The sequence below is a fragment of the Saccopteryx leptura genome, chromosome 1, assembly GCF_036850995.1.
Source record: "Saccopteryx leptura isolate mSacLep1 chromosome 1, mSacLep1_pri_phased_curated, whole genome shotgun sequence".
Classification (NCBI taxonomy): Eukaryota; Metazoa; Chordata; class Mammalia; order Chiroptera; family Emballonuridae; genus Saccopteryx; species Saccopteryx leptura.
In genome coordinates this window covers 79,523,234-79,535,794 of record NC_089503.1, presented here as the reverse complement: position 1 = coordinate 79,535,794, position 12,561 = coordinate 79,523,234, and the positions used below count along the sequence as shown (strand labels likewise).

General features: G+C 38.4%; 1 protein-coding gene across 1 annotated transcript in view; it reads right to left on the bottom strand.

Annotated features, from left to right (window-relative positions):
* Positions 1–12,561, bottom strand: part of HEPHL1 (hephaestin like 1) — an 84,610-nt gene that overhangs the window by 52,561 nt on the left and 19,488 nt on the right. Inside the window, exon 2 of the mRNA XM_066360727.1 lies at positions 11,260–11,504. Within this exon, the coding sequence (XP_066216824.1) occupies positions 11,260–11,504 (245 nt within the window). The remainder of the gene's footprint in view (positions 1–11,259; positions 11,505–12,561) is intronic.

Below are 12,561 nucleotides of genomic sequence, written 5' to 3'. Positions count from 1 at the left end.
CTGTGTGCCTTCAAAGAGGAGAGGCAACAGGCCCAGCAAAAAAGTAAAACCAAGGCAGACAAAACCGCCTAAACTCTGAGAATTATTTTCTATCCACCTACAGATCCAAAAGCAGAGAACAGAGTACTTACTGATGCTTAAATACAAGCTCTGCACACTCATCTACTGTCCCCTAAGCTAGGCAGATATAGAAGTGATGCTCGGTAGCCAGGCTTAAAAGTATTAAAACCAACAAACAGGCAGACAGACAGACAAACAAACAAACAAACAAACACAGGGCATAGTAAAGACAGATTTCACAGATTTACCCCAGGCAAGTTACTAAACAAAAAAACCAAACAAACAATAATAACAACCTTGGATGAGGGAGGGATCAGAATCCAGAGATGTTATAATATTCTTAAAATTGTCCCATTTTCAACAGCAACAAAATGAAACATGCAAATGAACAAGAAAGTGTGGCCATATTCAGGGTAAAACAAGCAACCAATAGAAACTCTCTCTAAGTGTCTCTGGATATAGCATCTAGCAGATTAAGACTTTAAGCAGCTATTATAAATATTTTCAAAAAACTAAGATAAACTATGAGAAAAAAATGAAGGACGATAGAGCAAAATGACTCAACAAGTATAGAATCTCAATATAGAGATAGATTATAAAAAAAGAACCAAATTGGAATTTTGACATTGAAAAAATACATTAAATGAAATAAAACATTCACTAGAAGGGAAAATAAATAGAAGTTTGCCAAAGCAAAGGAGAAATCAAGAGGCAAAAAAAAAAAAAAAAAGTATGAAGAAATAACGGCTGAAAGTGTTCTAAATTTGATGAAAAACATTAACCCACACATCAAAGAAGCATAATGAATCACAAATAGTATAAGTACAAAGAATCCATACATAGATATTGTCTAATTGCTCTTTAAAAGGCAAAAAGTTAATATGGAAACAGAAAGAGAAAAATGACTCATCACAGACAGGGGAGTACCAGCACAATTAACAATTGACTTCCCATCTGAATATTGGAGAAAACAGAGGGATGATAATATTCAAAGTGCTGGGGAGGAAATGCCATCCAAAAATATTATATCCAGTTAGCAAACTTCCTTAAAAAAAGGGCGGGGGGGGGGTTAGAGAGATGTTCTAGATAAAGACTAAGTGAATTTGTTACTAGCAGACCTGTCTTACAAGGAGTACTAAAGGAAGTCCTTAGAATAAAAGGAAATAACATCAGGGAGTAACTTGAATCCACAGGAGAAAATAAAAATCACCCAAATTGGAAAATATGTGTTAATATGTATAAAATATTCTATAAGCATATTTTTCTTTTTTTTCTTACTTCTTTAAAAGTCATAAGATAATATAAAGTACTAAGTATAACATCCCATTGTTGTGTTCATAGATAGAGATGCAATGACAACATGACAATAATAGCACAAAAACTGGAGGAGAATGAAGCCCTGTTGGAGCAAAGCTTCTATATCTTGCTGGAGCTAGGTCAGTAAAAATATGGAGCGTACTGTGATAAATTAAAGATTGCATATTGCAATTTCTAGGTCAACCAATAAGAAAAGAACTCAATATATAAAAATCAACAGAGGAATATAAAGAGCACACCAAAAATATTTGTTTAACACCGAAGAAGGCAATAAAGGAGGACCAGAGGAACCAAGAGACAGAAGACATATATAAAATAATTAGTAAAATGACAAATGTAGATGAACTCAATCAATAATTACATGAAATGTGAATAATCTAAGCATCCATTAGTATGCAGAGATTGTCAAATTGGATATCAAAAAAATGATATCCAACTATATGCAGTCTATTCCTTAGATTCAATGACAAAAATAGATTGAAAGTAAAAGATTGCAAATAGTAACAATATGAGAGTTGAAGTGCTGTCGATACAGACAAATTAGATTTTAAGAAAAGGGATATCGCTAGAGCAAACATAGATAGTTCATAATGCTAAGAGTCAATGTATCAGGAAGATATAATCATTATAAATGTATTTGTATCTAACAAGAGTCTCAAAACATATAAAACAAAAATTAACATATTTTAAGGAGAAATACACAGCTCAACAAAAATCATTAGTGATTTCAATGCCCTACTATTAACAACTGACAGAATTAGACAGATCAGCACCAATAATATAGAAGACTTCAACAACACTATCAACCAACTCGACCTGACATCTACATAACATTCCAGCCAATGAGGGCAGAATACACCTTTACAAAAGCATATAAAACATTCTTCAGGATAGACAAGTGGTTGCATATAAAATAAATCTTGATAAACTTAAAAGAACTAATAGAATGCAAAATATATTCTCCAATCAATTAAATTTGATAAAATTAACAGAAAAAATCTTGCAAATTCTACAAATATTTGAAAATAAAACAATAACTTCTAAATAACCTATAGGTCATAGAAGAAATCACAAGACAAATTAAAAATATTTTGAACTAGCCTGACCTGTGGTGGGGTGGCACAGTGGGTAGGGCATCAACCTGAAACACTGAGGTCGCCAGTTCAAAGCCCTGGGCTTTCCTGGTCAAGGCACATATGGGAGTTGATGCTTTCTGCTCCTCCCCCCATCTCTCTGTCTCTCTCTCTCCCCTCTCTAAAATGAATAAAGTCTTAATTAAAAAATTAAAAATCTTTAAATATACATATATTTTGAACTAAATAAAAAATGGAGATAAAACATGAAATTTGTGGTATGTAGCTAAAGTCATACTGAACAGTAAATTTAGAGCTTTAAACATTTCTGTCAAAAGAGAATAACAGTCTCAAATCAATAACATAAGAAACATAAATTTCTTCCACCTTAAGAAACTAGAAAATGAAGATAAAATTAAACCTAAAACAAGCAGAGAAAAGGAAATGAAAAAGATTGGAGCAGAAATCAATGAAGGAGAAAATGAAAACAATATGAAAGAGATCAAACCAGATGTTGGTTCTTTGAAAAGTTCAACAAAATTGAGAAAACTTTATCTAGACAGGCCAAGAAAGAAAGAGGATACAAACTGCCAAAACCAAGAGTTAAAAAAAAAAAAAAATGGGACATTACCCTGATCATACAGAAATGGAAAGATTAGAAGAGAATATTATAAACAATTTAATGACAAAATATCAGATAACTTATGAAATTAATGAATTTTTGGAAAGACACAAATTATCAAAACTATCTCAAAAATAAATTAAAGGCCCTTGCCAGTTGGCTTAGTGATAGAACATCAGCCCAGTGTGTGGATGACCCAGATTGGATTACCAGCCAGGGCACATAAGAGAAGCAATCATCTGCTTCTCCACCCCTTCCCTTCTCCCTTGTCTCTATCTCTCTTTTCCCTTCCTTCAGCCATGGCTTGGTTGAAGCAAGTTGGTCCCAGGTGTTGAGGATGGCTCCGTGGCCTCACCTCAGGTGCTAAAATAGCTTGGTTGCACAGCAATGAATTAACTGGTCCCAGAAGGGCAGAACATGGCCCTGTAGGGGGCTTGCCAGGTGGATCCCTGGTGGAGGTGCATGTGGAAGTCTGTCTCTCTGCCTCCTTGCTTCTCACTTAAGAAAGAAAAAAGGATAAATTAAAAATGAAAATAAACCCAGAATATGCAAATAAATGTAATTAGCAATTAAAACCTTCCCTCAAAGAATCCAGGCTCAGATAGTTTTATTTATATTTATAGATTCTATCAAATACTGAAAGAAGATATGATGTCAATACTTTACAAAAGTCTTTTAGAAATAGAGGAGAGAGTAGTTCCAAATTCATCCTATGAGGCAAACCCTCCCTACCTTAGTATCAAAGCCAGCTAAAGATATCACAAGCAAAGAAAATTCTGACCAATATTCCTCATGAATGTAAAAACAAACATTCTTTTTTTGTTATTATTAAGTGAGAGGCAGAGAGGAAGAGAGACAGACTCCCACATGCACCCTGACAGGGATCCACTGGCGGGTGATATTCTACCCATTTGGGGCTGTTGTTCCAGCTATTTTAACACCTGAGGCAAGGCCATGGAGCCATTCTCAACCCTCTGGGCCAACTTGCTCAAACCAGCCAAGCCATGGCTATGGAAGGAAAAAAGAGAGTTGGAGGAGGAGTGGAGAAGCAGATGGGCACTTCTTCTGTGTGCCCTGACTGGGAATTGAACCGGTACATCTACACACCAGGCCGACGCTTTATCACTGAGCCAACTGGCTAGGGCCTAAAAACAAACATTCTTAACAAAATATTAGCAAACTGACTCCAGCAATATATAGAGAAAATTATATACCATAACCAAATTTATCCTATGATTGCATTGTTGGTTTAACATTTGAAAATAAAGTAATCTAATACAACATATTAATAGACTAAATGACAAAAACTATAGAATCATCTCAATAGGTGCCAAAAAGTAATTAACAAAATCCTTATCAAATTAAACTCAAGAGGGCAGCCCAAGATGGCCGACTTGGATGATCAGGTGTCGGATGAGGAGAAGATGATTCTGGATTGCCTGTAGCTCCAAGAAGGTTGCTGAGGGCCAGTCAAAAGTGGTGACTCCCACTGGTCTTCACCAGTTTCCAGCCTGTGAGGTCCAGGGCCAGTACATTTAGCAGCCAGATACAGAGCTGATGCTCTGACCTAACAACCATAGTTAGAGTGGTATCTGAAGGAAAGGCTCCTCACACCTGACCCAGCTAAGGCATAGAAAACGTTGTCACAAACAGCAAAAAGAGCAGTAGCAGCAGACAAGTAGCCCACAGCAGATTACAAACAGCTGAAGCCATCTCAGGAAGATTTAGAAATTACACAACTGAAAGCTGGAGTCAGACAACAGCAGCCCTATACTCAGATAGCTACACAAACAACATATTTGAAGGAGCAGTCTATATAGAGACAAAATGGGAAGACAGGGAAGTGCAATTCAAATGAATAAGCAAGAGAAATCCCCAGAAAAAGAATTGAATGAAATGGAAATAACTAAGAAGCCAGATGCAGAGTTTAGAATAATGATTGTTAGGATGCTGAAGGATCTTAGAGCAACCATAGATAGACAACATGAGCACCTAAACAAAGAGATATCTGGCATCAAAAAGGACATTGAAATCATAAAAAAAGAATCAGACAGAAATGACAAACACAATATCAGAAATGAAGACTACACTAGAAGGAATTAAAAGCAGGCAGGATGAAAGAGAGGATCAAATCAGCGAGTTAGAGGACAAGATAAGCAAAAGCATAGAAGCAGAATAGCAAAAGAAAAGGAGGATCAAAATGTCTGAGAAAACTCTAAGAGAGCTCTGTGACAATAGGAAGAGAAACAACATCCACATCATAGGGGTTCCTGAAGGAGAAGAGAAAGAACAAGGGATAGAGAACCTGATTGAAGAAATCATAGCTGAAAATGTCCCGAAATTGATACAGGAATAAGTCACACAAGTTCAAGAAGCACAGAGAATCCCATTAAAAAGGAACCCAAATAAACCTACATGAAGACACATCATAATTAAAATACCAAAGCTAAGAAATAAAGAAAGAATATTAAAAGCTGCAAGAGAAAAGCAGTCAATCACTTACAAAGGAGACCCCAAAGGATGACATCCAACTTCTCAACAAAAACATCTGAGGCGAGAAGGGAATGGCAAGAAATATTTAAATTAATGCAGAACAAGAGCCTACAACCAAGACTTCTTTATCCAGCAAGGCTGTTGTTTAAAATAGAAGGAGAAATAGAAAGCTTCCCATACAAAAAAAAAAAAAAAAAAAAAAAAACCCTCAAGGAATTTATTACAACCAAACCAATGATGTAAGAAATGTTAAGGGTCCTGTTGTAAACAGAACAAAGGGGCAGCAGGGAATGTAGTAAAAGAGAAATGTAGATTTAAGATTTAAGAAATGCATCCAAATTGAAAAAGAAGAAGTAAAACTATCATTATTTGCTGATGATATGATACAGTACATAGAAAACCCTAAAGTTTCAGTAAAAAAACTACTGGACCTGATAAATGAATTCAGCAAGGTGGCAGGATATAAAATTAATATTCAAAAACCAGTGGCATTTTTATACACCAACAATGAACTGTCCAAAAGAGAAATTAAGAAAACAATCCCCTTCACTACTGCAACAACAACAAAGTACCTAGAAGTAAATTTAACCAAGGAGGTTAAAGACTTGTACTCAGAAAATTATAAAACATTGATAAGAGAAATCAAGGAAGATACAAATAAGTGGAAGCATATACCGTGTTCAAGGATAAGAAGAATAAACATCATTAAAATGTCTATATTATCCAAAGCAACTTATAAATTTAATGCAATTCCTATTAAAATATCAATGACATACTTCAAAGATATAGAACAAATATTCCAAAAATTTATATGGAACCAAAAAAGAACACAAATACCCTCAGCAATCTTGAAGAAGAAGAATAAAGTTAGAGGTATCACACTTCCTAATATCAAGTTATACTACAAGGCCATTGTACTCAAAACAGCTTAGTACTGGTATAAGAACAGGCATACAGATCAAATGGAACAGAACAGAGAACTCAGAATAAACCCACACCTTTATGGACAATTGATATTTGACAAAGGAGGTAAGAGCATACAATGGTGTTAAGACAGTCTCTTTAACAAGTGGTGTTGGGAAAATTGGACAGCTACCTGCAAAAAAATAAAAGTAGACCACCACTTACATAATTCACAATAATAAACTCAAAATTGATAAAAGGCTTTTCAGGGGTCTCAAACTCGTGGCCTGAGGGCCGCATGCGGCCCGCTGAACAATTTTGTGCGGCCCGCAGACTGTTTTCAACTGCAATGAGAAAAGTGTTGTGTAACAGTTGCCTTTTGTAGACCTAGTGCGGCCCGCTGAACGGCTGTGATCTTGCTCTGTGGCCCACATGCTGAGTTGAGTTTGAGACCCCTGGCTTAAATGTAAGTCGTGAAACCATAAGCATCTTAGAAGAAAACATAGGCAGTAAGCTCTCCTACCTCTCTCACAACAATATATTTGCTGATTTATCTCCATGGGCAAGTGAAATAAAAGACAGGATGAACAAATGGGACTATATCAAACTAAAAACCTTTTGCACAGCTAAAGACAAGATGAACAAAATAAAAAGACAAACCACACAATGGGAGAACATATTCGGAAATATGTCTGATAAGGGGTTAATAACCAAAATTTATAAAGAACATGTAAAACTCAACACCAGGAACATAATCGAATCAAAAATGGGCAAAAGAAATGAAGAGACACTTCAAAGAGGACATACAGATAGCCAATAGGCAAAGGAAAAAATGTTCAACATCACTAATCATTAAAGAAATGCAAATTAAAACCACAATGAGATATCACCTCATACCAGTCAGAATGACACTCATTAACAAAACAACACATAATAAGTGCTGGTGAGGATGGGGAGAAAAGGGAACCCTCCTGCACTGCTGGTGGGAATGCAGACTGGTGCAGCCACTGTGAAAAATGTATGGAGATTTCTCAAGAAATTAAAAATGGAACTAACTGCCTTTTGACCCAGCTATACCACTTTTAGGAATATCTCCTAAGAACACCAAATCACTGACTCAAAAGAAGAAATGTACCCCCATGTTTATAGCAGCATTGTTTACAAGATCTGGATACAGCCTAAGTGTCCATCAGTGGACGAGTGGATTAAAAAGCTTTAGTACATATACACAATGGAATACCATGGGGCCATGAAAAAGAAGGAAACACTACCTTTTGCGACAACATGGATGGACCTGGAAACTATTATGTTAAGTGAAATAAGCCAGGCAAGAAATAAAAATATCATATGACCTCACTCATTTGAGGAATCCAATGAACAATGTGAACTGAGGAACAGAATAGAGGCAGAGGAAGGATCAAAGGGACCAGTGGTAAAGCGGACAGAGGGAAAGGGGATGAGAGGATGGGATCAGAGAAGGGAAAGAGATTGGTGAAATTATATATACATAACAGCATTATAGAGAGCAGAAAAGCAAATCCTGGGTGTTGGGGGGAGGGGGCAAGGGGGATGTTGAGGGGAATTCGGGGGTGGGGGAGGATGTATTCGGTGGGACACTTGAATCTATGTAAACACAATAAATTTAAATCAATAAAAAAAGAAATAAAAAAAAAGAAATTAAATACTCTCAGCAAACTAGGAATAGACAGGAACTTCCTCAACCTGATAAAGGATAATCTAAGAAAAAATCATAGCTAACATTATTCTTAATGGGAGGGAGATGGACTGCTTTCTTCCTAAGATTGTGAACAAGGCAAGACTGTCTGCTCTCACTACTATTATTAAATATTGTCCTGAAGGTTCTAGCCAGTGCAACTGGGCAGAAGAATAAAAGGAAAATATACTGATCAGTCAGGAAGAAATAAAACTGTCTCTATTCACAGCGACATGATTCTGTATACAGCAAATTCCAAGGAATCCTCTAAACATTGAATAATAAACCAGTTCAACAAGATAGTAGTATCTAAAATGAATATACAAAAATCAATTGTATTCTATACATTAGCAACAAACTATCAAAAAATAAAATTTGGAAAACTATTTCATCTATATCAGCATAGGAAATAATAAAATACTCTGTAACAAATTTAACAAAAGAAATGCAAATCTGTACATTAAAAACTAAAACATTGTTGAGAGAAATTGAAGATCTAAATTTCATGTTGATAGATTGGAAAACTTAATATTATCCAGATGGCAATTCGTCTTTTGCCCATGGCAATTTCCCCCCAATTGATTGATAAACTCATGGCAATCTTCATCAAAATCCCAGCTGTTTTTTTTTAAATTTACAAGCTAATCTAAAATTTATATAAAAATGCAAAACTAAAAAGTCTTAAAGAGAAAAGAAAAGTTGGAGGATATATACTACCCAATTTCAACACTTACTGTAAATCCGTAGTTGCCAAGACAGTACGGCATTGGTGCAAGGGTAAACACACAGATCATGGGAACGGAATTGAGATCCCTGAAATAAACCTTTATGTTTGTAACCACTGATGTTCAACTATTCATCTTTTTTTCCCAAGACTCAGTGTCAGTCTCTAGCACCTGTTGGGTATTCAATGGAAGGTTTATGAATGAAGGCAAACCTTTCAAAATATATATTGGTGGTAAGAAAGAAGTGAAATGGAGTGTCGGAAAGCACCTGAAATAAGGGCCTGGCCTTGGCTCTGAACTCTATGGAGAGTCCCTTCAGGAGAGTCAGGAAGGCAAGGGCCGTGGCCTGGAAGGGGCCTGCTGAGATGTGCACATAGGAAGCCGAGGTGCTGCCTAGCTCCCTGTTCAGATGCAGGAGCAGCGTGGAGTAGTGGGGAGAGCATTAGAATGGGAGGCAGGAGTCCTGTGCTTAGTGCCACTGAGCTCCCAGGCAGCTGTAAGAGTTTGGTTTAGGTCCTTTGCCTCTTTGGGCTTTGATTTCTTACTTATGAAATGATGATGGGGGAGGGGGGGCTAGATCTGGGAGGCATCTGAAAATTGTTCACGGAACACTCAACACATGCCGAGCACAGTCCTAGGCACAGGGGAAACCTGCTCAATAGAAGCCAGTATGGTCTCTGCTCCCAGGAAACTTGCAGTCTAATGTAAAGACAAACACGAACGAGGACATACACCAGAAAGGTCTCCTTCTACTATGAAAGTTTATATGTGCTGCAAGGACAAGCAACCAACTCCTGAGATGGAAGAGACTTTCTTAAGAGAGGGTATAGAGATGGCTGGCTAGGCACTCTTAACTTCAGGACCCATGGATAGTTTCAAGCGCTCTGAGCACTCCTTCAAATTGAGTTCACAACTATGTGCACATATGTATTTTTCTAATGAAGGGTTCGTGGCTTTGAACCCTCAGAAGGCTCTGTGATACACCTATGTGCATAGCAGCATTAATCACAGTAGTGAAAAGCTAGAAGCAACCCCAGTGTCCATCAAAAGGTGAACAGATAAGCGAGATGTGAAATACACATGTATGGCTTTAAAAGGGACTAAAATTATGACATGGGCTACAACATAGATGAACCTTGAATATATTCTGCTAAGTGAAATAAGCCACACAAGAACAAATATGGTATGATTCCACTTATCTGAGGTACCTAGAGTAGGTAAGTTCAAAGAGACAGAAGTAGAATAGAGGCTCCCAAGGACTTGGAGGAGGAGAGTAGGGGATTGTTATTTAATGAGTGCTTTTCTGTTTAGGGTGATGGAAAAATTCTAGAAATGGGTAGCGGTGGTGGTTGCACAACAGTGTGATTGTACTTCATGCCACTAACTATACACTTAGAATGGTAAAATGGTAGTTTTTAGGTTCTGTATGTTTTACTACAGTTTTTAAAAAGTAGAGCTGGGACCTTATAAAGCTTTAGGTCACTGGCCTGGATGATCTATCAGGGGGCCATCAGCTCTATGAAGGCATGCTTTCCAGAAATATATTAAGGGATACAGACAAAATTAAAGATTCAGAGATGCCTTTCTTTTCTCTATATTTAAAAAGACAGGCACAGCGATGATGACACATCTTTAATTTCTACCTGCAGTGTGAATAATACTTTCACAAGACTTTAGTAAAGAAAATATATCAATAGTCACAAAACTCCCCTTGAAGTTCAGCCGGCACAGTTTTATGTGCTCATCTCCGACTACTCAGGGAGCCGAGCCTGGGGCCCAGAGCTTCGCTGCACACTTCATTAAACGGAGGAAAGGGGCGAAAAACTGCTGAAGTCTGAGAAGTACTTTTATATCAAAAGTCTAAGAATATTGCTTGAAAATTTAAAAATATTTGTAGGGAGGACTCAAGAAGCTGCTCAATTGAGGATCTTGCAGTGCAGGCAAGAAGACAGGGGTGTTTCAGAAACAAGCACCGAAAACAGTAGCCGTAAGCAGGGAAGTTGAGATCAACTCACTCTGAGACACGCTCCCCACAGCCGTGGCTGTAACAGGCGACAGGACTCTGGAACCTGTTGGCACGAGTCCTCCCGTGCAGTGTGCTACCCAAGCATGAGTGACTGACAAGGATGCAAGTCAGTGCTACTGGGAGCCTGGGGGAGCCAGTGCTGTATCAACATAAACAAGAGTGAGAAAGAAGGAAAGGCGGAAATACGGGAGAGGAAAAGGAAGAAGAGAAAGAGCAGGGGAACAGATGGAGATGGGGGAGAAGGAGTCAGGAGAAGACAAATGAACGTGTATAACCATTGTGCTCTTAGAACCCCCTTCACTGTAGCAGGCAGGATCAATATTTACCTTCCGAGTCTTTGTTGTAGAAAACACCGTGTGGATGCAAAGAGTAAGGTCGGGAAGCAAAATTCTTTAAATGGATGACAATGACGTCCCCCACTTCAGCCCTCAAGATGGGGCCCAGGAATCCGAGCCAGGGCGGCTTGGGGATCTCCGTGGAGTAGGTCTCATCTGTGTAGTGTCTGTAGACAGCCTTTTTATAAAGATTGCCTATCCTGTTGGGCCCTCTTTGGAGAAATAAGGTTGCAAGTCTAAAAATAAGGAGAAAAATATTTTAAAGTGGAAAGTAAAAGAGCAAGCTTAATAATGTACCTTAACAGGTCATAAAGTACCTGCACATGTAATTTCTCATTTGGTGTTCACCGTTGTTGGGCAGATAAAATATATTATGCTCACTTTGTTAAAGATGACGTTGCCACGTGAGGCCATCGCCCAGGTGATATTAATGTGTGTTGAGAATCCTTGTAGCCTGGGGCTTGGTTTTGGGATTAAGCCTTTCCCACCCTTTTTGCTGTAGGGCGGTACAATCCTATCATGCCTCAGAAAGTGACTTTGTATTAGAGACTTCCCTATTTTGTATATTGGATTAAAGGTTGTGAAGCTACACTATAAAATGGGGACAGAGCGGGAGCTTGTGCTCTTGGCTCCTGAGATTATCAGCAGAGGAGAGAGCAGAGCAGAGAGCAGGAGGCCACGTGGAGTAGGCCAGGAGAAGCAGCCAAGATGGCGGAGTGCTGAGTGAGATGCCAGTTTGTGTAGAGTTTGTATCTGGGATAAGGAAGGAGATGGGGAACTGAGGAGAATAAGGCTGATGAGCTAGAAACCTTTGATTCTAGGAAACTCGGATAAGTCAGTGGCTTTGTGAGCACTGAATGTGAGTGGGTTTTGGAGCCCAGTGTGTATTTTTACTTGCCCACCGGGTGCAAGCTAGAATTAAAGATGACAGCCCATCAGTTTTTGGCTCCGTTGTTTCTTTACCGACTGTCCGAATCCAATGCGAACCTGCACTGGCCGGGCTGCTGTGATGGTGGCCCTGGCCCTGCCTGCTGGCTTTACAACCGTAAACCTGGAACTACTGAAAAGTTGGTAATATTATCTGCCACAGATCTGTGCGGCTAGTAATTCCAGATCCTGAGGGAGAAGGTGTGGAACTAAGAAAATAGACTCACTGAGAAAAGAGGATGGGATCTTGTAAGGCCAGGGGCCGCCATCGTGGCCATTCACATGCAGGTTCCTATTGGATTCGGGCAGACGATAAAGAAATGGCGGAGTCAGAGGATGGGGGGCCATCCTATTTATTGGTGTCTC